General features: G+C 39.1%; 9 protein-coding genes and 2 pseudogenes across 9 annotated transcripts; 7 read left to right on the forward strand and 4 right to left on the reverse strand.

Moving 5' to 3' along the window:
* Positions 1-563: 563 nt before the first annotated feature.
* Positions 564-1597, reverse strand: LOC124188696 (annotated as a pseudogene).
* A 366-nt stretch (positions 1598-1963) lies between these two features.
* Positions 1964-3236, reverse strand: LOC124188695 (glutathione S-transferase Mu 3-like). Its single transcript, XM_046581501.1, has 5 exons — positions 3047-3236; positions 2799-2939; positions 2553-2735; positions 2384-2479; positions 1964-2303 (listed from the first exon to the last, which is right to left on the reverse strand). The coding sequence occupies exons 1-5, from the start codon at positions 3080-3082 to the stop codon at positions 2103-2105; spliced, it is 657 nt and encodes a 218-aa protein (XP_046437457.1). The 5' UTR covers positions 3083-3236; the 3' UTR covers positions 1964-2102.
* Positions 3237-7039: 3803 nt separating this feature from the next.
* On the forward strand, positions 7040-8312 carry LOC124188697 (glutathione S-transferase Mu 3-like). Its single transcript, XM_046581502.1, has 5 exons — positions 7040-7229; positions 7337-7477; positions 7541-7723; positions 7797-7892; positions 7973-8312. Exons 1-5 carry the CDS (start codon positions 7194-7196, stop codon positions 8171-8173), a joined length of 657 nt encoding a protein of 218 aa, XP_046437458.1. The 5' UTR covers positions 7040-7193; the 3' UTR covers positions 8174-8312.
* Positions 8313-8678: 366 nt separating this feature from the next.
* LOC124188698 lies at positions 8679-9712 on the forward strand (annotated as a pseudogene).
* Positions 9713-10580: 868 nt separating this feature from the next.
* Positions 10581-12327, forward strand: LOC124188699 (lipase ZK262.3-like). The gene is made up of 2 exons (XM_046581503.1): positions 10581-12128; positions 12196-12327. The coding sequence occupies exons 1-2, from the start codon at positions 10992-10994 to the stop codon at positions 12313-12315; spliced, it is 1257 nt and encodes a 418-aa protein (XP_046437459.1). The 5' UTR covers positions 10581-10991; the 3' UTR covers positions 12316-12327.
* Positions 12328-12387: 60 nt separating this feature from the next.
* LOC124188702 (caspase-1-like) lies at positions 12388-13846 on the reverse strand. Its single transcript, XM_046581505.1, has 5 exons — positions 13502-13846; positions 13175-13425; positions 12917-13101; positions 12701-12857; positions 12388-12643 (listed from the first exon to the last, which is right to left on the reverse strand). The coding sequence occupies exons 1-5, from the start codon at positions 13585-13587 to the stop codon at positions 12447-12449; spliced, it is 876 nt and encodes a 291-aa protein (XP_046437461.1). The 5' UTR covers positions 13588-13846; the 3' UTR covers positions 12388-12446.
* A 300-nt stretch (positions 13847-14146) lies between these two features.
* On the forward strand, positions 14147-15451 carry LOC124188704 (PRELI domain-containing protein 1, mitochondrial-like). Its single transcript, XM_046581507.1, has 4 exons — positions 14147-14463; positions 14526-14739; positions 14821-14979; positions 15044-15451. The coding sequence occupies exons 1-4, from the start codon at positions 14375-14377 to the stop codon at positions 15188-15190; spliced, it is 609 nt and encodes a 202-aa protein (XP_046437463.1). The 5' UTR covers positions 14147-14374; the 3' UTR covers positions 15191-15451.
* Positions 15208-21530, reverse strand: LOC124188706 (nicastrin-like). Its single transcript, XM_046581510.1, has 18 exons — positions 21298-21530; positions 21087-21210; positions 20889-21025; positions 20674-20819; positions 20458-20608; positions 20070-20390; positions 19840-20009; positions 19454-19774; positions 19157-19393; positions 18980-19091; positions 18716-18908; positions 17862-18044; positions 17636-17798; positions 17442-17560; positions 17111-17382; positions 16794-17033; positions 16622-16723; positions 15208-16543 (listed from the first exon to the last, which is right to left on the reverse strand). The coding sequence occupies exons 1-18, from the start codon at positions 21464-21466 to the stop codon at positions 16374-16376; spliced, it is 3330 nt and encodes a 1109-aa protein (XP_046437466.1). The 5' UTR covers positions 21467-21530; the 3' UTR covers positions 15208-16373.
* Positions 15515-16611, forward strand: LOC124188705 (MORN repeat-containing protein 4 homolog). Its single transcript, XM_046581509.1, has 4 exons — positions 15515-15638; positions 15698-15896; positions 15956-16065; positions 16122-16611. Exons 1-4 carry the CDS (start codon positions 15548-15550, stop codon positions 16274-16276), a joined length of 555 nt encoding a protein of 184 aa, XP_046437465.1. The 5' UTR covers positions 15515-15547; the 3' UTR covers positions 16277-16611.
* On the forward strand, positions 21500-23440 carry LOC124188700 (abasic site processing protein HMCES-like). Its single transcript, XM_046581504.1, has 5 exons — positions 21500-21640; positions 21805-22045; positions 22105-22302; positions 22388-22916; positions 23079-23440. The coding sequence occupies exons 1-5, from the start codon at positions 21621-21623 to the stop codon at positions 23243-23245; spliced, it is 1155 nt and encodes a 384-aa protein (XP_046437460.1). The 5' UTR covers positions 21500-21620; the 3' UTR covers positions 23246-23440.
* On the forward strand, positions 23323-24294 carry LOC124188703 (uncharacterized protein At2g34460, chloroplastic-like). The gene is made up of 4 exons (XM_046581506.1): positions 23323-23460; positions 23532-23727; positions 23804-23983; positions 24053-24294. Exons 1-4 carry the CDS (start codon positions 23323-23325, stop codon positions 24193-24195), a joined length of 657 nt encoding a protein of 218 aa, XP_046437462.1. The 3' UTR covers positions 24196-24294.
* Positions 24295-24545: the final 251 nt, after the last annotated feature.

A 24545-nucleotide genomic window follows, 5' to 3' on the forward strand; every position in this document is an offset into this window, starting at 1 on the left:
GAAAATCCGCTTTTGTCTGAGAAAAATGAATGACAAAACAAGTAAAGATGATTTGAGGTTTAAAATGAAACTTTATTTGTATCGCATAAGAGTGAAAATGAAAGCCGAAGCCATGTTTGGGTTTCGGTCTTTCGACTGAATAAGTTACCAAAACATGTGACCATGACCACGTAACGGAAGACGAAAAATTTCCCAAAGCAACAAAGCCATTACAAATAAAGCCATTGCGAAAATCGCCAAAATTTCACCCATTCTCACCACTGGTGGGTAGGATGTTTCCGTGTTTGCAATTAAAACTAGCTTAACAGCTAATTAACTATAAACCAATTTATAGATCATGGTTCTAAGTTCTAACCATGGTTCTAACTCTAATCGGCTCTATAGCTATGACCGATTGAATTTGATATTCATTATTATATCCTGTAGAAACGGACAAGTCATCCTGCTTACCCTGCGCGAGTAAAAATACACGGCTGCAACGCTCCGTTGTACGCGTAATATACTATAGCGCCAACTAATAAAAAAGGCATATAATTAAAGGATAAAAAAAAAAACAATTTAGATTTAACCATAAAAACAGATTTTTTTTATAAACCATAATTGAGAATGACATTTTTTTATGCGTTGAATTGATTAACAATAGGAATGTTGGATAACTTTGTAAATTGTAAAACAAATTTTATCTAGTGAAGTCTAAGGGCCTAAGTGAAGTCTAAGTGTCTAACATTAGAAAATTCAAAGATGAGTATGGTAGACTAGATTAGTAACTTAGTACTATCGATTTGGCTTATTTTCCGCCCCACTGAGCCATAGGTCCATTGAAAGGATACTTGATGCATTTAACCGAATATGCTGCAACTTTTTCTAGCGCTCCGATTCCCGCATGAAATTCTTTAAGATTAGTGATTAGGGAATTCATCAAGTAATTCAGGAATCAATTGAGAGTTCTGGTCCTAACCTGGATCAACAACTCATACATCACAAATGTATAGGTTATCTTTAAAAAAAATTCAATAATTAAAAAGGTTACATTGGCAATTAAAAGTCTAAAAAGAAAATTTCACCAGGCTGATGAAACTTCATGACTCCTCCTCAGTCTTGGCTGCCATGTTATGCATGCGACCCAAATATTTCAGAATGGAAAAAATTTGTGAAAGCTTGACATCTCCATCAATGTAGTAGGGGCACTATAATAAAGACACATGCCATTAAAAAAAATCATCTGCATTCACCACATCACCAACATGTTCATTAAATAGCAGATATATTTACATTCGGGAAATCCAGACCATAAGGGGAAATTTGTTGTTCAACCACTCACTCGGGTCATAGTCGGGAGCCGGTCCAACATTATAACGCTTCTCGTCATACTCAACCCCGGCATGGGCCAAAAGAAGTCGAATAGGTTGCATGTACTATTATATTTACACCAAAATTGTCAAACACAGTTTCGAAAACGATTTAGACATACACAGTTGAATGTTCTTTTGTTAACTTACGAATATTCCAATAACCAGTTTTGACAGCCATGATAAAGTCAGGTGAAGTTGCTGTACTGTACTGTAGACGTTCTTCTCTCAGGAGTCGAATCGCTCGAATGACTCACGACTCACGAGTCACGACTCAGTAAGCCTGTGCGCTTAGGAAATCGATTACAAAGTTAAGGGATGGGAAGGGGCATAATACAATGTGTTAACGGATAAAGCGATTGATGCGCAATTGCGCATTTCCAATGTTTAGACGAAATGTTAATAATTCCTATCCAAAATTATGAATACTTTAGTTTTCAACAATCGAGTACAACCTGATACTGTGGATAGTCATAAATGTACTGTATCTTGCATGACAAACGCGACCTGCGTAACTCGAAATACACGGCCGCAAGCCTGCAACGCTCCATCTGGTTCCGTTTATAGAGTAATGCACAAAGAATCTTTATGAACAGTAATCAATAAGAATAACATTTTTCGTTAACGTTGTATTGCCCATTAACAAGGAATGTTGAATAACTTTATAATACAAATTTATCACGTAAATTCTAACAAAAAAAAAAGATTAAATTCACAGAAGATAGTGGTGTGTACCATAGATGAAACATTTGTTTAGTTTCCACCCCAGTGGGCCGTAGGTCCATTTAATGGATACGTGATGCATTTATCCGAACTAAGGTAGGCCGCGACTTTCTCTAGCCCTGCGATTCTGGCTTGAAATTCTTTCAGATTAAGGAATTCATCAAGTAACCCAGGAATCAATTGAGAGTTCTGGTCCAACAACTCATAGATTACAAAGTCAATGTAGGTAATCTTTAAAGAATTCAATTATAAAAAAAAATTAAGAAAAATATATAGGCTACTGAAGGTTTTAAATGAAAATTTCATCATACATTCTGTCCTGCAAAATACAGATGACTCCCCAGAAAGGTGGAAACTTCTTTTAACTTCACTGGGGCATTTTTCAAGTATTCTGGTTTCATTTTTTCCTGTACAGTTGATAACGACAATAATAAGAATGGTCAACATAAAAAATAGAGAAAGTTGATATATATTACTCACAAAATCAGCAATGTAGCATAGTGTTGACCACTTTGTACGCATATCAATGGCCTCTGCCTCTATCAAGTCCATTCTGATTTGCTCCTCCTCATTCTTGGCTGCCATGTTATGTTTGCGCCCCAAATACTTCAGAATGGCAAAAGTTTGTGAAAGCTTGACATCTCCATCAATGTAATAAGGACACTAATGATACAAACAGCATCTTTTTCTTCATGTTCATTAAATGGCATGTTTAAAGATACCTACATTTGGGAAATCCAGACCAAGGTTAAATTTGTCGTTAAACCACTCACTCCTGTCGTAATCGGGAGCCGGTCCAACATTATATCGCTTGTCCTCATACTCAACCCCGGCATGGGCCAAAAGAAGTCGAATGGGTTGCATGTACTAATATAATATTTACACCAAAATTTTCAAACACAGTCTTGAACACAGTTTAGAAAACAAAGTAGTACATAAGAATAACACTTGAATGCTATTTCATGTTTACTCACCCCACGAATATTCCAATAACCAGTTTTGACAGCCATGATAAAGTCAGGTGAAGTTGCTGTACTGTACTGTAGACGTCTTCTCTCAGGAGTCGAATCACTCGAATGACTTATTATTGCACGACAGAGCAGAGAAGAGAACTGCTAATCAACTGAAAGTTTTAGGCGGTTTAAGCCTTTAAGGTTAAGGTAAGGACTACAGCAGTCGGGCCCGCTTGCCTGGGGAAATGCTCACCCTCCCTCCTTTCTCTCTCCTGTGTATCTTCTGCGTCAAGACAAGAAAAAATTGACAACGGATTTTGTATTAATATAGAGTATAGACTTAATTTGCGCCTTCTTAATGAATAATCATTTTATTGCAAAGTGAGCATATTTTGTCGCATCTTGATGAATAAGAACGCGGCATCAGAATTTTATTATTACCTATATCAAAGGTGTAAGCTTAGCTCGATTAATTCCCGAAACGCCATAGATATTTCCACTTTCGCGCAATCTATAAGTACACATTTATTATAGGGTCATTTAACGAAGCTTTAACTGTCCATTTCATGAGAAATTCTTGGCTTGCGGCTTCTAGTAACGGTTGGCCTTGTTGCTGGAATGGTGGTACTGTTGCCCACTGACAGCCAGAGTGCCAGGTTGACCGCACGGCAACCTATGTTACCCGTAGACTGTTAGACAAGAGACTCATTTATGGAAGAGTTAATCATCTCTACTCAATCGAAAGTAAACTTTTTAAGTACAAATATAAGGTAAACTGAAGTGATGGAGGCGTAGCAATAGGAACAGGTGACGTTCGTGTATTATTAGACTTTTACGTAGGCAGTGATGTATTAATCAATACAATCTGCATGGCCCAACAAAGTTCACAAAGAGGAATGTTTAAAAAATAATATTTTCATGTTTTTTTACGCCATTTTCTTTGTCCGACCAATAATCGTCCCTGTAGTGCCTCCTTTGCTCAGTTCTTCCTTTTGAATGTAATCAAACTTGTTGGAATTATTGGAATTATCAAGGCACGCCCACACAACCGCTCTCCCCCTTTTTTACCTGAAATTTTACATTTAAGGAATTTTACATTTATTCCCGCTGGCTTTTCACAATTTGGACTATGTGTATGTGTAGCTACAGTCGATGTTTGATTGAGAGCTATGCGTTATTGAATAGTTTTATTTCATTTTTTCTGATGTTGTTGTTACAGGTGCACGAGCAAGAATTTGGCAGTGATTCGGCGAGCGGCTGGGTCAACGGAACTTTTTACCTCCTTAACTTTTATCCTTTCATGGGCCAGAGTTCGGGCAATTATTCAATATTACCCGAACGCCAGCCCATTCACGGTCAGCCAATTAACATTTCTTCAGCAACAACACACTGATCCTGGACCAGTTTTTTGACGACGGCAACGCAGGTATAATTAACTTTTATCGGGAAAATATTTAATTTTCGACAGTTTTTCTTAATTGAAACGCAAATTTTTTCTGGGTTTTCTATTCAGATCCTGATATCACTCGAGGCGATGGAGTTTACTCTCGTTATTTCGGTAAATACTTAAGAGGCACTGGAACTTATTCCATCACACTATCCGTCGACGCCATGGATGGAAGGATCCGCACATCTCCGTCCTCCAAACACATTGGTAATTTCGAATTAGATTGAATTTAAAAATGGAATCAGCTTTTTTTTAATTTGAATTTTCTCTCAAATAGATTCAATGGAATGCTGCGGGAAGCGTGATTCGAGTGCCACTGGAATGCTGGAACGCTGACAGGAGCTTTTAGTCCACTGGTTCCGGGTGAAGTTATCAGCGCCGGAAGTAGCCAATTTGTCAGCTCTTCATCCTCAACAGCCAACTCGTCAACTTTTGGACAAGAACCGGAAGCTTTGGACATTCTTCCACCGTCTCGAGTCACCGATCTGCGCGTTCATGTCGAATCGACAATTCAGCGAGTCACGTCAGGACCGCCGTCGGGTCGGCGACGATTTCGACATTGGCACAGGTAACATTCCCTTAAAAATGTTATTTTACTTGAAAAATTTAAATCGAATTTTTTATTGATTTCTTATAATGGTCGCCACTGAGACGCGGAGTCGGGGCCGGCAGAGCTTCGGCTTGCTGGAACGTCGACGGCACTTTGAGCCAAGTTTTTTTTTAGGCCAATCGCAGTTCGTACGTGCCAGCTGCAATTATAAGAATGCAACAATGTCGAAATCGTCGCCGACCCGACGGCGGTCCTGACGTGACTCGCTGAGTTGTCGATTCGACATGAACGCGCAGATCGGTGACTCGAGACGGTGGAAGAATGTCCAAAGCTTCCGGTTCTTGTCCAAAAGTTGACGAGTTGGCTGTTGAGGATGAAGAGCTGACAAATTGGCTACTTCCGGCGCTGATAACTTCACCCGGAACCAGTGGACTAAAAGCTCCTGTCAGCGTTCCAGCATTCCAGTGGCACTCGAATCACGCTTCCCGCAGCATTCCATTGAATCTATTTGAGAGAAAATTCAAATTAAAAAAAAGCTGATTCCATTTTTAAATTCAATCTAATTCGAAATTACCAATGTGTTTGGAGGACGGAGATGTGCGGATCCTTCCATCCATGGCGTCGACGGATAGTGTGATGGAATAAGTTCCAGTGCCTCTTAAGTATTTACCGAAATAACGAGAGTAAACTCCATCGCCTCGAGTGATATCAGGATCTGAATAGAAAACCCAGAAAAAATTTGCGTTTCAATTAAGAAAAACTGTCGAAAATTAAATATTTTCCCGATAAAAGTTAATTATACCTGCGTTGCCGTCGTCAAAAAACTGGTCCAGGATCAGTGTGTTGTTGCTGAAGAAATGTTAATTGGCTGACCGTGAATGGGCTGGCGTTCGGGTAATATTGAATAATTGCCCGAACTCTGGCCCATGAAAGGATAAAAGTTAAGGAGGTAAAAAGTTCCGTTGACCCAGCCGCTCGCCGAATCACTGCCAAATTCTTGCTCGTGCACCTGTAACAACAACATCAGAAAAAATGAAATAAAACTATTCAATAACGCATAGCTCTCAATCAAACATCGACTGTAGCTACACATACACATAGTCCAAATTGTGAAAAGCCAGCGGGAATAAATGTAAAATTCCTTAAATGTAAAATTTCAGGTAAAAAAGGGGGAGAGCGGTTGTGTGGGCGTGCCTTGATAATTCCAATAATTCCAACAAGTTTGATTACATTCAAAAGGAAGAACTGAGCAAAGGAGGCACTACAGGGACGATTATTGGTCGGACAAAGAAAATGGCGTAAAAAAACATGAAAATATTATTTTTTAAACATTCCTCTTTGTGAACTTTGTTGGGCCATGCAGATTGTATTGATTAATACATCACTGCCTACGTAAAAGTCTAATAATACACGAACGTCACCTGTTCCTATTGCTACGCCTCCATCACTTCAGTTTACCTTATATTTGTACTTAAAAAGTTTACTTTCGATTGAGTAGAGATGATTAACTCTTCCATAAATGAGTCTCTTGTCTAACAGTCTACGGGTAACATAGGTTGCCGTGCGGTCAACCTGGCACTCTGGCTGTCAGTGGGCAACAGTACCACCATTCCAGCAACAAGGCCAACCGTTACTAGAAGCCGCAAGCCAAGAATTTCTCATGAAATGGACAGTTAAAGCTTCGTTAAATGACCCTATAATAAATGTGTACTTATAGATTGCGCGAAAGTGGAAATATCTATGGCGTTTCGGGAATTAATCGAGCTAAGCTTACACCTTTGATATAGGTAATAATAAAATTCTGATGCCGCGTTCTTATTCATCAAGATGCGACAAAATATGCTCACTTTGCAATAAAATGATTATTCATTAAGAAGGCGCAAATTAAGTCTATACTCTATATTAATACAAAATCCGTTGTCAATTTTTTCTTGTCTTGACGCAGAAGATACACAGGAGAGAGAAAGGAGGGAGGGTGAGCATTTCCCCAGGCAAGCGGGCCCGACTGCTGTAGTCCTTACCTTAACCTTAAAGGCTTAAACCGCCTAAAACTTTCAGTTGATTAGCAGTTCTCTTCTCTGCTCTGTCGTGCAATAATAAGTCATTCGAGTGATTCGACTCCTGAGAGAAGACGTCTACAGTACAGTACAGCAACTTCACCTGACTTTATCATGGCTGTCAAAACTGGTTATTGGAATATTCGTGGGGTGAGTAAACATGAAATAGCATTCAAGTGTTATTCTTATGTACTACTTTGTTTTCTAAACTGTGTTCAAGACTGTGTTTGAAAATTTTGGTGTAAATATTATATTAGTACATGCAACCCATTCGACTTCTTTTGGCCCATGCCGGGGTTGAGTATGAGGACAAGCGATATAATGTTGGACCGGCTCCCGATTACGACAGGAGTGAGTGGTTTAACGACAAATTTAACCTTGGTCTGGATTTCCCAAATGTAGGTATCTTTAAACATGCCATTTAATGAACATGAAGAAAAAGATGCTGTTTGTATCATTAGTGTCCTTATTACATTGATGGAGATGTCAAGCTTTCACAAACTTTTGCCATTCTGAAGTATTTGGGGCGCAAACATAACATGGCAGCCAAGAATGAGGAGGAGCAAATCAGAATGGACTTGATAGAGGCAGAGGCCATTGATATGCGTACAAAGTGGTCAACACTATGCTACATTGCTGATTTTGTGAGTAATATATATCAACTTTCTCTATTTTTTATGTTGACCATTCTTATTATTGTCGTTATCAACTGTACAGGAAAAAATGAAACCAGAATACTTGAAAAATGCCCCAGTGAAGTTAAAAGAAGTTTCCACCTTTCTGGGGAGTCATCTGTATTTTGCAGGACAGAATGTATGATGAAATTTTCATTTAAAACCTTCAGTAGCCTATATATTTTTCTTAATTTTTTTTTATAATTGAATTCTTTAAAGATTACCTACATTGACTTTGTAATCTATGAGTTGTTGGACCAGAACTCTCAATTGATTCCTGGGTTACTTGATGAATTCCTTAATCTGAAAGAATTTCAAGCCAGAATCGCAGGGCTAGAGAAAGTCGCGGCCTACCTTAGTTCGGATAAATGCATCACGTATCCATTAAATGGACCTACGGCCCACTGGGGTGGAAACTAAACAAATGTTTCATCTATGGTACACACCACTATCTTCTGTGAATTTAATCTTTTTTTTTTGTTAGAATTTACGTGATAAATTTGTATTATAAAGTTATTCAACATTCCTTGTTAATGGGCAATACAACGTTAACGAAAAATGTTATTCTTATTGATTACTGTTCATAAAGATTCTTTGTGCATTACTCTATAAACGGAACCAGATGGAGCGTTGCAGGCTTGCGGCCGTGTATTTCGAGTTACGCAGGTCGCGTTTGTCATGCAAGATACAGTACATTTATGACTATCCACAGTATCAGGTTGTACTCGATTGTTGAAAACTAAAGTATTCATAATTTTGGATAGGAATTATTAACATTTCGTCTAAACATTGGAAATGCGCAATTGCGCATCAATCGCTTTATCCGTTAACACATTGTATTATGCCCCTTCCCATCCCTTAACTTTGTAATCGATTTCCTAAGCGCACAGGCTTACTGAGTCGTGACTCGTGAGTCGTGAGTCATTCGAGCGATTCGACTCCTGAGAGAAGAACGTCTACAGTACAGTACAGCAACTTCACCTGACTTTATCATGGCTGTCAAAACTGGTTATTGGAATATTCGTAAGTTAACAAAAGAACATTCAACTGTGTATGTCTAAATCGTTTTCGAAACTGTGTTTGACAATTTTGGTGTAAATATAATAGTACATGCAACCTATTCGACTTCTTTTGGCCCATGCCGGGGTTGAGTATGACGAGAAGCGTTATAATGTTGGACCGGCTCCCGACTATGACCCGAGTGAGTGGTTGAACAACAAATTTCCCCTTATGGTCTGGATTTCCCGAATGTAAATATATCTGCTATTTAATGAACATGTTGGTGATGTGGTGAATGCAGATGATTTTTTTTAATGGCATGTGTCTTTATTATAGTGCCCCTACTACATTGATGGAGATGTCAAGCTTTCACAAATTTTTTCCATTCTGAAATATTTGGGTCGCATGCATAACATGGCAGCCAAGACTGAGGAGGAGTCATGAAGTTTCATCAGCCTGGTGAAATTTTCTTTTTAGACTTTTAATTGCCAATGTAACCTTTTTAATTATTGAATTTTTTTTAAAGATAACCTATACATTTGTGATGTATGAGTTGTTGATCCAGGTTAGGACCAGAACTCTCAATTGATTCCTGAATTACTTGATGAATTCCCTAATCACTAATCTTAAAGAATTTCATGCGGGAATCGGAGCGCTAGAAAAAGTTGCAGCATATTCGGTTAAATGCATCAAGTATCCTTTCAATGGACCTATGGCTCAGTGGGGCGGAAAATAAGCCAAATCGATAGTACTAAGTTACTAATCTAGTCTACCATACTCATCTTTGAATTTTCTAATGTTAGACACTTAGACTTCACTTAGGCCCTTAGACTTCACTAGATAAAATTTGTTTTACAATTTACAAAGTTATCCAACATTCCTATTGTTAATCAATTCAACGCATAAAAAAATGTCATTCTCAATTATGGTTTATAAAAAAAATCTGTTTTTATGGTTAAATCTAAATTGTTTTTTTTTTTATCCTTTAATTATATGCCTTTTTTATTAGTTGGCGCTATAGTATATTACGCGTACAACGGAGCGTTGCAGCCGTGTATTTTTACTCGCGCAGGGTAAGCAGGATGACTTGCCCGTTTCTACAGGATATAATAATGAATATCAAATTCAATCGGTCATAGCTATTAGAGCCGATTAGAGTTAGAACCATGGTTAGAACTTAGAACCATGATGACCTTCCATGCCTACTCCATGCTGTTTGGCAGGTAAATAATAAGAATACTTATGGGATGATTATGGGAGCTCTAAGAGTTAAACGGGAACCTTACTTATTTGTGAAATGTTAGTTCCTTATTAGCATTTATCATGTAAGCCACCTGTCGATGCATGGCAGTTTGTTTGCACTGTAACCTTCTCCCTTGTGCAGATTTGAGGCCTGAGCCAGCCATCATAACATCATACGCAAGTTTTTCGTGTGCTGGTATTTACCTGACCCTCAGCAACAATATCAGTATCATCGCTAGGATAGTGATGGTATCATCACAACTGCTGGATATTTTGATGATGCATGACTTGCATAAATTCAGTGTATTACGTGGAAACCTTAAATTCTCCATTTATTAACAATTATGGTTTACCCACTGTTTCATTAGCAACTTTTCCTTACTTGTTGTTTCTGTCAATAGTTATTGTAACCCATTTTTTAATTTTTTATTTAGATAAACAGTCTCCCGTTTGATTGGAGAAACTACCGATGTCGGTGTATTCACGTGGACGCCCTTTTTCCTATCCCGTCTGATTCAACTCTTCTGGGGATGGATGGAGAGTGGATGCCTGGCCGTATTTCCCTGGCTTAAAGGTACGAAAAAATATACTATTCTTACTATTTGACTATTTGGTGGCTTTGATATTAAATCGTGATATAGTACGGAGTATGGTTATTCCTGAGCTAGGTGGTTGACGTTTTCTTTTGCCATTTTTTTTACTCAGTCAGGGTTCGTTAAATAACTCAAAACTCAAAAATATGTAGAACGACTACAGATCAGGCCGGATAATGCCAATAACCGATATTATACCTAGACGTGATAATCGCTAGATTTTCCACCGATACTGAACTTTGATTCGAAATGTAGCCTACGTATCATTATCTTGGCTTACCCTGCGGACTTTTAACCAGCAAACTCCGTTTGCCTGCTTTTAAAGTCGATTGTGTCATGATCCTTCTGATCCATATCTTTTTTTATTGGACACAAAATTTATATTATTACCTATTATTCAAGTGATGGGGGAATTAAAAAGTTATAGAAAAATGCAGCGAATCGCCAGTTGCCTAACAATTATTGTTGTGTTGGGTGTAATTGAAATTGTTTCATCCTATAAATTGTGCGACGACTTGACATCATGTAGCGAATGTATCAATGAAAAATCGTGGTGGCTCGGTCAGAGCTGCAGGTGGTGTCGCAAGAACAACCAGTGTCACGCTTACATGTCAATGCGAAATCCTTGTTTCGAATCCGAAATTCTGCACGATAGAGTGAAAGACTGGCAGAAATTGTGCAGTTTCCCATTATTCTCAAGTTATCGATACGATCCTGAATTAAGTTACAAAGCTCTGGCCGCCTCCACTGCAACTTATTTTTTGCCTTCGCTGTGCCTCACCTTCTTGATACCACAGTCACAATTTGAAGTCATTAGCGAATATTCAGTGAAATGCCATTGGTTGGATACGAACCTCTGCGAGGCGTACATTGCCATAACCCATTCTGAACAAACCCTTGTTGTAGCTTTTAGAGGATCGGTTACCTGGTCACAGGTCTTTGCTCAACTGACAGGGACTTTCAATATTATCAAAACGAAATTTATCGAAGAGGGACGAGTGCAAGATTATTATTACAAAGCGTTCATGAGATTGTGGAATTTTGGATTGGAACGAGATATTGTTCAAATGTATGAAAAATATCCCGGCTACAAGATTCTTGTTACTGGGCATTCTCTCGGTGGGGCACTGGCATCGCTTGCAAGTCTATGGATGTCATACTACGATCACATTCCCACTAATCAGTTGTTCTTGTATACCTTTGGAGCGCCCAGAGCCGGTGATGTGGAATACGCGACTATACACGGTCGCTATGTCACTAATAACATCAGAGTAGTTAACGGATATGATGCGATTCCTCACTATCCCTCACGAACCGTTTCCTTTTTCAGACTAGCTCCGTATCACCATGGCACTGAAGTTTTTTATATCGATGCTTCCGACTACAACAGCTCATACAAAGAGTGTCGTGGAAGATTCATGTACAACGAACAATACGAATGTGGGTGGAGTCATTTTTCACTTCGCTCGTTCGACATGAATTATCACACGTCATACTTTAATCTTCAAGTTGGGCAATTTTGTAAGGACAACGAAGAACAGGTACGCAACCTCCATAGACTCACAACATACGGTTTTGGCGTAATCTTATTATTTTTCTGTTTGTTAGCTCATAGCTGGCGATGCATTGGCGAAGCAACGACAAGTTCAAGAATTACAAACCACAAAACCAGAAAAAGCCAAAAAGAAGCATCGACGGAAGAAAGAGAAAGGACCCAAATGGTACTAACAGTTTACAGTCAGATTGGATAAATTTGACCTTAGTACCGGTACTTAAAGTTAAAAGAACAATTACCACTTTTATGCATATGTATTGGCTGAAAATACAAATCCAGCATTTAATGCGCATCTGCATTAATCTTAAAAAAAGATTTTTCGCGTCAAGGTGCTAGTCACGCTCGGAATCTGCTTTGTTCCGCCGTCGTTCAATCCAAGGGCAACTTTTCTCTGCACGTTGGTCAACATCGAAAGGAAATCTATTTTCCCCTCTATTACCTGTTGAGAGGACAGTTCCTCACAAAAGGCTTTGATAAATGGTTTCCGGTAAGCAGTGTGTCCTAGGAGAAATGGGTTGAATCAAGTTCATAATTCGTTATCAAAATGCTTATCTTTACTTGGAGCCGTAGAATATGCAGTTAAGAAATCGGCGTGGGCTGGTAGTCTATAAACAACATTCTTGGATTTAGACAACGGTCCGTCAGTTTGTGTTGCAATGGATTGCATTGATTGCATCACCTTTGTTCCTGTGTCTTGTTGATTACCCCTGCAAGCCTGTTGATGAATGATGAAACACATTTACTTTATTTTGATTCATTTGATATGCGGCAAACCTGAAAAATGAACAGTTTAGGTTTTCCTGCCAAACTTGGACATTGCTTGGTGATGAAGAGCAGTCGCAAATCATTGGAAGGATAATGCGTATCTTTGGAGTATAAATGGTCGTTAAAAAGACCATGAGTCATAACGATAATTAAAATGCAATCGCTTTTCCTCAGATCGTCTTCCCTGCTACAGACTGTAGATTTAAAAAAAGTTATTCGCTCTAATCCGCTTTCTATTTTTCATTCTATTATTATGAGTCTACTTACGATCGTTAACTTTTGTTTTTATTTCCTCGTACGTGAAATCGGAAAAGATTTCAGCTTCAAACTTCAATTGAATTAAAGCGTCTCTCAGATTCTCAGCTGTCTTGTGGCTGCCAGGTCGTGAATTCAATTCTAAATTTGAATTAAAATTTTCATGAGAAAAGATTAAGGCATAGCCTCGCTTTTCGTGATCCATTTTGTAAAGCTCGTCAGTTTTATTTACGGGGACAGGAATGGGTTCATTATCTTCCTCACTTGGAAACAATTATTTCAAAACATAATTCCAGTTAGAGCAAAAATAGTCAGAGTCAATATATTACCAGCATTTACCGTATTGGAATGGTGTTTGGATTTATGTCAGCGCCTGAGTTGTTTGATACTACTGCGTCCACTTTGACTTGAGAATCCATCGTCATGGTAGTACGAGTTAGTAAAACTAATCAATATAAAAATTGCTACTTTTAAAAGTGTCGTTAGTGCGTCCAACAAAGTTCAAGCTTACTGACAAACTGAACGGAAATGCCCGTTGTTTATACACCGCCGAACGAAATCCGTTGTATCAATGGGTATCTAAAAAAATGTGTCTGCTTGATGTAATCCCGTGAAATTCTTGGTAACTTATCTCTGAATTGCCATTGAAAAAAAATGTCCTTTTTTGGGGGGTGGGTCCTATTGCTTTGCCTTACAAAAGTTTTTTACTGTTATGTTATTTTCCAAGTTTATCGATTTACGCAATGGAATTTGGACCGAGACATGTAATATTCTCATTGCTCGTCGGGTGATTGAAAGATTACGCATGTTTTGTTTCTATTAGTTGCTATCAATCACGTTCACACTCTTTGAAAGCAACGTAAGCACCACTTTTTAAAATGTAAAGTAATATTTAATAATACTTATATTAAAATCTTTTTAAAAACATTTAGTATAATCCATTTATATTAGTTAATTTTTTTTTTTTTTTTTTTTTCAGTAGTCGCCCAGTGAAGTGAAGTAATGATTAAGTTTATGCGACGATGCCATTCATGGCCGACAACATCAAGGACAGACGTCGGCCTTCTCAGACACAGTCGATCGCTGCCGGGCATGTTGTTTTGCTCACCTCGTTCGTTACATGTGCTGATCTCAAATAGCTCTGTTGCTATACAAGGAAAATAAGCTTTCCAAACATTCGGTAGATTTCGAATTTAAAGTTCCACATTCAAGATGAAGTTCTATGAGATGGGAATAGTATTAAAGCATCCGTGGGACCAGGTCGTCCAATCTTTTTGGCAGCGCTATCCTAACCCATACAGGTAACTAAAGTGTATGTGACTTCCTTATCTTCCCATCCACTTAATGTGTATGCATTTGGCAGTAAGCATGTTTTGACAGAGGACACCGTTCAGAGAGAAGTGGTATCTGGGAAGTTACGTTCTATCAGATTCCTCACCAAAACTGGTCAAGGCCCACGCTGGGCAGACAAGTTTGTTCCTCATTCTCTTGTAGGAATTATTGAGGAGTCAATTGTTGATCCAAAGACCCAAACTCTAACAACATACACCCGAAATATTGGCTACAGCAAGATAGTGGTATGTTTTCAGTTTGCTTTATTGTGATTTGACTGATTAAATGTGTACCATTATTAATCTTTAACAATCTAATATTTTCAGAGCATCACCGAGAAAGTAGAATATCACCAAGATCCAACAAACCCCCAACAAACTATTGTGCAAAGAAAGGCCTGGATTGAGTCACAGTTCCATATTGGAACACTGAGAAGACCAATTGAGGCTTTCATCTATGACCGCTTTAAGAAAAATTGCACCAAGGTGATTTTGCATTGTTATTATTAGAAATCCACCAATAATTGCTATAATGTATAATTTTTATCAGGCTTCCAATGGATTCCAGTGGGTTTTGTCCAAAATGTGGACCAAAGAACCAGTCACTCCACCAGTCATTCTTAACGATATTGCTCTTGAAGCCGCTAGACGAGCTACCACCATTGCTTCCCATGCTAACGTAAGACTCAGCTCCTAAAAAACAAAACAAAAACCTTTTTCTCTTTCATCAGTTGTATTGTGTTGCACACTCGGAACGCCATTAGCCTTACATGCAATATTAAAACACCTTAGATGGTTTAGTTGGAGCTCCTAAAGACCAAATGTATCAATAAATCTTGTACACGAAACACGATTACTTCTAGGAAGTTATGACATTTAATTCTTACTTTTGTTGTGTAAGGGTATATGGTCAACTCGTTGACAAAAATTAAATACACTCGTTTCTTTACGTTCTTGATTTATTTGGCTTGAACTTATTTTTATGATGTTTTGTATTATCGATTATTTGTCTATGCTTGTCCATCTCCCCGTGTAAACCCTGCTAATTAGATTTATGTCTCTTATATACACAGAAATAATCCTGTTAACTGTTCAGTACTCTGTCAACGTCGCGACTGCAAGGATAGCTGTAAGGATGGCATCGAGTAAGTTTCATTTAATATTTTGCGTAAAATTGAATCTAATGGAGCCCAACGTTTACCAGTGGACGAAGGAAACAAGGATGCGATTTATGGGTCTTTCAAATACAGCGACGGCAGCGAATACATCGGCGAGTGGGACTCGAACGGACAGAGGCACGGTGTAGGACAACTTACTACTCCGGACGGCTCAGTATATTCCGGGCAATTCAAATTAGGATTGTGCTCTGGTTTAGGCGTACTAGTTTTCTCTGACGGAGCAAGGTATGTCGCTTTCTAAACAAACTCGAATGCAAATCTTAATTCGTCGGGGTATGTCGTAGGTACGAGGGTACTTTTTCTGAAGGCTGGTTCCACGGACCGGGGGCATTTTGGAGATCTGACGGTATGAGATATGAAGGTGAATTCCGTGGTGGAAGAATTTGGGGACAGGGTAAGTAAAACAATAATAGTTTTAAAACTACTGAAGATACATTTGAATTTTAAAAGGTTTGGTGACGTTTTCGGACGAGAGCAATGGTTTCCCACGCCACGAAGGCTACTTTCAAGATTGTAGATTTATGCGTCGAGCCAAGAGTGGTGACGCAATTCAACGGGCCCAGAAAGTCGCCTTAATGGCTCGCGCTCTATGCGACCAGCACTAATGTTTCTCCCAAATCATTCCCCATCTGAAGAACTTAGTGATGCAAATCAATTACTAAAACAGAACCAACCTATTTCATTCCAATTATATTACTTGATCTATCGAGTGATGGCTGTCGTTGAATTTGCTAGCAGTAGATGTTGGAGAGCTGTTGATTGTTTCATCCGGGCTTGCAGTAATATATGACTTGCTACACCGATTCGTACGTCCATCAAAGTCAGTTCCCCTTTGATTCGTATCAAGACTTTCTTCAAGTTAACCAGCGGAGCTGGATTCAAATAGTAAAAATGTTGTGAAAATGGAATTAAAGGAATAAATAATGTCATTGAAATCAAAGGCGACTTACTTCCGTCCGTCATGTTGAGACTGCGTTCATCGAGCTCGTTCTTGATGTGTTGAATTTCGTCGTTTAGTTGGTTCAGTTTTTGGTTCCGCTCCTCTATCCCGACTGTTAATTTAGTAAATGAACTTTTTCAATCCAAGTGTCTTTTATTTTACAAATTGAATATTGAATTTACCGCTGAATTTGCTGTATTTTTCTTCTACTTGTTTCAGCTGTTCCTGGGTCTTGCTGTATTGATTGAGCAAGCCATTCAGCTGAGAATTTAAATATTTCTCTCTTGTTTCCACACGTTCCATGTTCTTTTCGATATCTGTACTGATCTTTTGCAGCATCATTCGAGACGAGCTCATCGTGTTTGAAACACTGGCGCTGTATTTATACAGCAAATCTAACCGTGACCGCCAGTCCCGGGGGTCTTTCAAATATCAAAGAACATTTTTTTTTAGTAATCCGTCATATGTAAATGTAGGTCTTTTATATTCACACACATACCAGGCTTCATGGCAAGCTTAAGTCTAGGAATGACTCGTTCCACTTCGATTTTCCATGCTTCGGCATCTCCGTCCGATTCCAAAACCTCTGCTCTCATTTGACTCACGTGAGGCGTGATAGATTGAATGTTGATGTTGAAGAAATTCTTATCGTACTCGTCGTCGTCACTGCCATATTGAGCAGCCATTTCCTCTTCTACCTGGTCCAAATCAAGTTCATCTCCGCTTCCGTTTTCCTCCTCGACAACTTCCTCTTCGTTCTGCTCCTGTGGCCTATAGAAGATGTTGGTGTTAGATTGCATTGTATAGATATTGTGACGTGTGTTTCTTACTGATCCCATAAAAAGTTGTTGACTTTCAAGGCATAATCCGCCAATCGGTCCAGAATGAACACTACGTGCTCGCCGTAGCCTTGCTTGAGCCGATTTGGTGGAAATTCGATGGCAACACCCTAACGATGATAGAGCATGCATTCATTTCATTACATAACCCTTTTATTTTTCTAAGTAAAATTTTGTTGACTTACCAGACGGCGAACGTTATCTAGGATGTTCGATATTGTCGCATTCGGATCGTCAGATTCCTGCGGAGTGTCAAACTTTTTCTTGCCTTTTCTAATCAGCCATGCAGCTGTGATGACGAACATGTAAAATTGCTCCCCAGGGTTGGTAGCGATAGCAAAGTAATGCCTAGATAGAAATCGATTAGTAAATTTTAATTCTAATATTCTTGAAAAGGTCTTGATCGTATACCTTGAAAGTGGTTTAATGTTAAACTCCTTGGCGAACTCGGTCTCGTACTGGAGGAGCTTCATCTTGTCGATCAAATCCTCCATTAGAATAAACACCGTGAAAGTGGCACCTGGACCCAATTGACTGGGCGAGTCATTTTCAGCTGTTGAATCATTCCGATTGCCATTTAAACCGGAATCTGATTTACGCGATGACTTTTCCATTTGCCCTTTTTCGTGCGAGTTGGGTGCCTAAAGACTTCCTGTACACGAGTGTTAGCCTCGTCTCGCCCGGTTTGTTTGGCTTCCACCGGTATGGTTTCCTAGGCAACAGCCGGCGCGCTTGGAATTCCATCAAATTCATACTTAAAATTTAGTATGCCAAATTCATCCTGACGAAAGCCAGCCCTTTTCGATCAATCTTAAGGGATTTGTATTCATCGTTTGCTTCATGAAAATGGATCAGTAACTAAAAACTGCATACACTGCATATGGGATCACGCTGAAGACGAAATCAGTCATTTCCATTCAAACATCGCAGAAACACGAGACAATAGATATGCACATGAGGAAATATTAATTAAAGGACAAAAAAGTTATAGTGGTGAAAATGCCGTCCAAGGCAGCAAATCACATCACATCGGTATAGTTGTTAGTTGCTTTTGTTAAGGAAAAAAAAATGCCAACATACTCTCAAGCGTTATCCGATGAGGTTTACAACTGGACAACAGGATGAGTGGAGCCGTAGTTGAATGTTACCAATGGAATGCGATTTGCTGCGTTGTCCTAGCAGGCAACGGCTTCAGGACTGAAAATTTGTTTAATTAAGGAAAATTATGAAAATACTGTTATCTTGGGTAAATAGATAAATTTTACCTCGCGGGGAAAAGAAGGACTGAGTTCGTTTCCACCCAATAAGTTACGGCAAAAGAAAGCAAAAGGACCACCACGCCAAAAACGAATATGGACACCGCCTGGAGTGAGGAGGCCTTTAGAAATATTCGAACAGAAAAGGTTTCCCATCTCGATTCTGTCCATGAAGAGTATTCTCCCGACGCCCAGTCGTAATCTGTCATGACAAGTTTGAATGTTACTTTTCTGATAAAACTGTGGTTAAATTAAAATTGCTTGTGTGCGTACTCTCGATTTCAAAGGCTGGACTGACGGCATGTGACGTTTTAACAGTGCTGCGGTAACAAGTTCCACTAGCATTGTTCGATTCTGATTCGCCTAACCAGTAATAGTGGTAAATCTATGCAAAATGACACAAATTAAAATCAAACTTCATATTTAGATCAAAAAAAGATTCGAATTTACTTCGTTGTGGTCACTATTAATGCACCCTGTCTTGTTAATATCAAGTGTCTCTCCGCTTATCATCGCCAAAAGGTGTCGGGTACGCAATGAAAGAGCCTTGTAGGCCCCGTCTCCATGTGACACTCCCACATATGTCGGCAAAACGCCCTCTGCGGCCAAATTGCTCCTGCCATTCAAGAGCCAGTTGAAGAGGCTGCAATTGGCATTCACAAGATAGCATTCAAGAGTACTTTCCACCTGCAAGGAAACCATTTGATGAAACCAATATTTTCTAAGAAATCAATTAGCGTAACGTACCAGAGTTTCGTTAACTTGAAAGTTCGACGGCATTTGTTTTCCTGTGGCCAGCTCGTAGATGGACGCTGATACAGTACGGGCAACCTCAGTCAAGTGTTTCGACAGCTTGTAAGAACTTATTGTCTGGAATGTATCCCATTCATTGTTATAAAATTGGTTTGTAAATGCGCTCTTGTGGTTGGAGATGAAGACTCCAGGGATGCTCAAATCTTTTTTGAGAATACTCTGCAGTGAGGCTGGTGGCAGTGGGATTGACGCATCAACAGACTCGGTTGTAAGGTTACCCCGGTTCTTTAGAAGAATGTTGATTAAATCTTTCACCTATGAACACGTAAAACCAATAATTAATGACTATTCCTTTGTCAATTTGCACAAAATATAATTACTTTGCTGTCGACTTCGGTATCATTTCTTGATTTAGGATCCGTGTGTAGGTAAACCTTGGTGCCTGCTTGAGGAGCTAGAGAACCGAGCTCAATCCAGTATTTGACATGTTCTAGGCCAATAAGGGGACTTTGCGAAGGATTTTCTTCTTTCAACGGTTTCGGAAACTTTCCTGCAACAACCAAAAGATCAATACCGTTATCGAAAAACCCTTACAAAAAATGGAAGCTACCTAAACTCATGTCGTAGGCCATGCGACCAGATCCAATGTAGTCGAAAGCTTCACCATTAAAAAATACTAGAAAGACGTTTTGAATATCCCCATCGCGGATATTAGATTTGAATTGATAAATCATATCTGTTATGGCTACAAGCGTCGCCATCCCTGTAATGGCCGAATCGGCTCCAACTGAGAGGCCGTCGAATATTGAAGCACTGTCCATTCGAGCAGAAACGAAGATGATCGAGCGGTTGGCAACGGGCCCATCGCTTTTGTTAGCGGCCAAAACAGGGACGAATATGTTGACATTTCCCAAAGGGTCACAGTATTCGGCTTGACAAAAAAAAATTTATTAAATTCCTTCCACTAAAATGTGTCTTGGCGAAATGAGTGGACTTACAAGGCTGTGGATTAAACATCATGTTGAGACGTCCACGCCGAAGACACGTAGGTGTATCAACAGCGGCCCACATGAAAGCTTTCAGTTCAATAGCACACAAAGGGTAGCTGGGGGGCGTACCTTCAATCGGTCGGTTGAACTTGTGATAGCACTATAGCAAAAATAGATAAGGTTACTTTCAAATATGTTTACAATATTGGTTATTTAAAACTATACATCATCAAGAAGGACTGATTGATTTAGCTTTGTTTCATTGATGAAATAGATGGGAAATTTGAAATCTTCAAATAAAAGTCCATCTCCAGCAGGGTTCCATGGGTTAGAATCACAGTAGGAAGAAAATGCATCTTCTTTATACAGCCCTAAAAAAGAAACAAAAAAAATACAATGATTTACTTGTGATGAAAAATTATCTGTCAAAATTTACAAACCAGTAATCTTGTTGGGACATGTAAGGTCATTTGAATAAGGTGGTTTAGGAGCTGGATTGCGTAAAGTAGTGTCAGTTTGGTTCAAAACCACTACTCCAGCAATTTTGCCAGAATTTTTCAAAGTCATCAAGTGTTCCCTGATAAATTGGAAAACTATGTGTTTAGCAATACTAGTAGGGACAACATTTAAATTCAAACCTCCTAAATAAGTCTGGAGGTAACAAAACCACATATGGAGCATCAGGGCCAGTTTCGAGAAGCCAGTCAAAGTCAGCTTTCTTTTCCAAATAGTGAACAACCCCTACATTTCCGGACTGAGTTGCTGTCGTAACAAATGAGAAATAGCATTTTGAGTTTGATGCAAAATGATTTAAATTTCGCCTTCATCTGTCAAACTCAAATTACTTACATGAACAACCAATTTGATGAGTTCCATTCAGCCTTCGAAAACAGCTAAAACCCTCGTCAATTCGTTGATAAATTTTTTCGGTGATTCTATCACCATTTAAACCATTTGCTAAGAAAATTACACTAAATGACAGCCACAAAAATATTTTGACATTTAAAATGTTAGCCATCTTTCAATGAATGTTCGTCGGCTAGTTCGTTCGTAAGCGGCCGGCTGCGAAAGCGAAGGAATTAAAGAAAGTAGAGCAACCAACGCAAGTTGAAAATTAGTCTTTGTTTGATCAAAATATTTCTTAGCTTCAAACGTTATTGAAACCCCGAAAAATGTGTGGACGAACTGCTTGGTAAAATAATACGTATTTTTATTTACCTACCACTTTTATTATTCTTTTCCCTTTTATACCCTTATGTTAAAGAACCATCCTTTATACCATAACAATTTATTGCACTTTTACCGAAGTCCAAGCGTGGTCCACGTGTTATTAACATGTTTATTGTTCATTTTTAGTACATTAGCACCTGATGTGCTATGCAAGGCATGCTCCTACAAGAAAAATAAGTCAGATGAATATACTCAAGTAGAGTGGAGAAGTAGTAGCGATGGAAAGGAATATAATCAAGCATTCAACTTTGTCCCAACATTCTATGGACCTGTAATGATTTCCAAGAGACATTTGGATGCCAATGCACCTGTAGAGGATAGAGTTATACAACCAATGATGTGGGGAATTATACCACGGTGGCACAAGGTAAATGTAGATGGTTTTTGTTTTGTTCAAGCTGTTATCTGAATTTTTATTTTTCAAAGGGGTCTCCAACCAAGCACAAAATGACAACAAACAACTGCCGTATTGAAGGGCTTACTGAGAGTCGTCTTTACAAAGATCCATTGTTTAAGGGACAACGCTGTGCAGTGCTCTGTGAAGGATTCTATGAATGGAAGCAACCAGAGAATAAAGGAGGCAGTAAACAACCATACATCATATATTTTCCTCAACCAGAAGGTGTAAGTACTTGTATAATTCTATATGCAGCTACTACCATGGGGTATTTGATAAAAATAATTGAAATATTTGTTCTGTTAATATCAGATATCGATTTTTGAACCGGAAACATGGAAGGATCGCCTTGATGAGCTCTGGTCTAAAGAAAATGGCTGGAAAGGGCCAAAACCGCTAACGTTTGCTGGCCTGTTTGACGTTTGGAAGTCTCCTGAAGACGGTACCATCATTTATAGTTACAGTGTGATAACTATGGATTCTTGTCCGGCGTTCTCGTGGATACACGAGAGAATGCCGGCAATTTTGGAAACAGAAGACGACGTTAATAGTTGGTTGGACTACACGCATGTCCCTGCTCAAGAGGCTATCTCCAAGTTAAAGGCATCGACAATATTAACGTGTCATCCTGTGTCCGCCGATGTCAACTATGCAAGAAATGAGGGAAGTCATCTGACGAAAGCGATCGATTTGAATAAGCCTAAACCTCTCTCGGCTAGCGGGAAGTTTATGGCCAACTGGTTGGGAAAAGCTAGTCCCGCTAAAATAGACAAGAGTAGCTGTGTTAGTCCTCCAAAAGAGGGCGTTAAGCGTCAGTTATCAATGAAAGATCCCGTTCAAGGTACGTCTGCCAGAAAAATCAAAGAGGATGAGCCATCTGTCTAAACGGAAATTGACGAGAAAAATCCTCTTTTCCTTTAAAGAAAAACCTTTTTTTTTCACGCTCATTTATTGTTCCAAATGTCTTAACTATTTTTGTTAACCCGGATTGTTTGTAATACAGATATATTGATAGGAAAGTCTTTGCAGTTGTTTGGAAGTGTCTATCGAGGCAATCAGGCAAGTGATGCCTGTTATCCACCGAGGGCATCGAAACAACTGATAAATGTTTATGTAATGCTATCTCGTGAGATGCTCGTATTTGATCACCGTGGGCTACAAGGGTGCTAGAAAGGACGTCAGTTTGTCAGAGCTTTATGGAACGTAGACGTTTGAAGATCTCGTGTGTTTGATTCGTCGATTTCACCATGAAAATAGCAGTACTCGGAGCCACAGGTGGGACAGGCACTCAAATTGTGAAGCAAGCACTTGCAGCCAAGCATGACGTGATTGCAATTGTGCGTAACCCTGACAAACTTAAAGAAATCCAAAGCAGTCGTCTGACGGTAATGCCATTTATCATTGAAATTACATAGTTATTTTCGTCTCGAGTCCTAATCAATTGTCATTTACACAGATTGTCAATGGAGACATTTTCTCTGAAGTTAGTTTGACTTCCCATTTCAAGGACGTGAATGCCATCATTTCCTGTTTAGGCTTTGAGCGCAGCTCGGTAGTAACTGGCTATACGGAATCCATCAAACCAATCGTCGCAGCAGCCAGAGCAGCTAACGTCCCTCGACTAATAGTGATGACGGCCTACTACACTGAAAGTATCGGCAAATAATGAAATGCTTTTCTTTTTTTTTTTTTTTTAAATGTGTCTTAATTACATTTTTTATTCAAAAGTTTCTTCTATTGAAAGCCAAGGGTTCCTTCTCAGGCTTGTTCTCGGGTGGCTCTTGATACCGTTGCTTCGACCCAAATTAATTAATATGAGAGAAATGGAGAAATATCTCGAGACTGAATGCAGCGACATCAATTACACCGTGGTACGGCCTCCTGGACTAACGAACGGAAAAGCATCAGGTAACGCTTATATATCTACAGTTGCAAACATTCAGAGGCCCTTCTAAAAGTTTTCCCTTTCGTTAAAAGGACAAGAAATCAAGTCTGAAAACGATTCTTATTTCGTGAAAAACAGCCCTTCGAGAATGCCTCGCGCTGATGTAGCCAAGTTCATGATCGACTGCCTTTCAAAGTCGGAATCATTCAAAAAATGCGTCGCTGTTGGACTTTAATAACTAGCAGTCTGCTGTGACCTCTTCTCCCCCAATCAATAACGTGAAACTTTTTTTTGTTTTTAGTGAAAGAATAAAGAGAGAGAGAGAGATAGAAAATACCAATTTAACGCGATTGAACTTCATCTTGAACTTGTATCCGTCGGAAAAGAAACCAATTTCAGTAAAAGGTAACGCTATAGCTAGCTCTCTTCCGTGGCGCCCAAGTTCAAAAAGGACACGCTTCGTTTCTTAAAAGTCATTCAGCTCGCTAGTCTTTAAGTGGATACCAAAGTATCCTAGCTCTTTGCCATATAGAGGGAAAAAAGAGTAGCAAGTTGCCGGGAAACTTTTTCCTTGGCTGGAATTGA

Source organism: Daphnia pulex, chromosome 2 (assembly GCF_021134715.1).
Source record: "Daphnia pulex isolate KAP4 chromosome 2, ASM2113471v1".
Lineage (NCBI taxonomy): Eukaryota > Metazoa > Arthropoda > Branchiopoda > Diplostraca > Daphniidae > Daphnia > Daphnia pulex.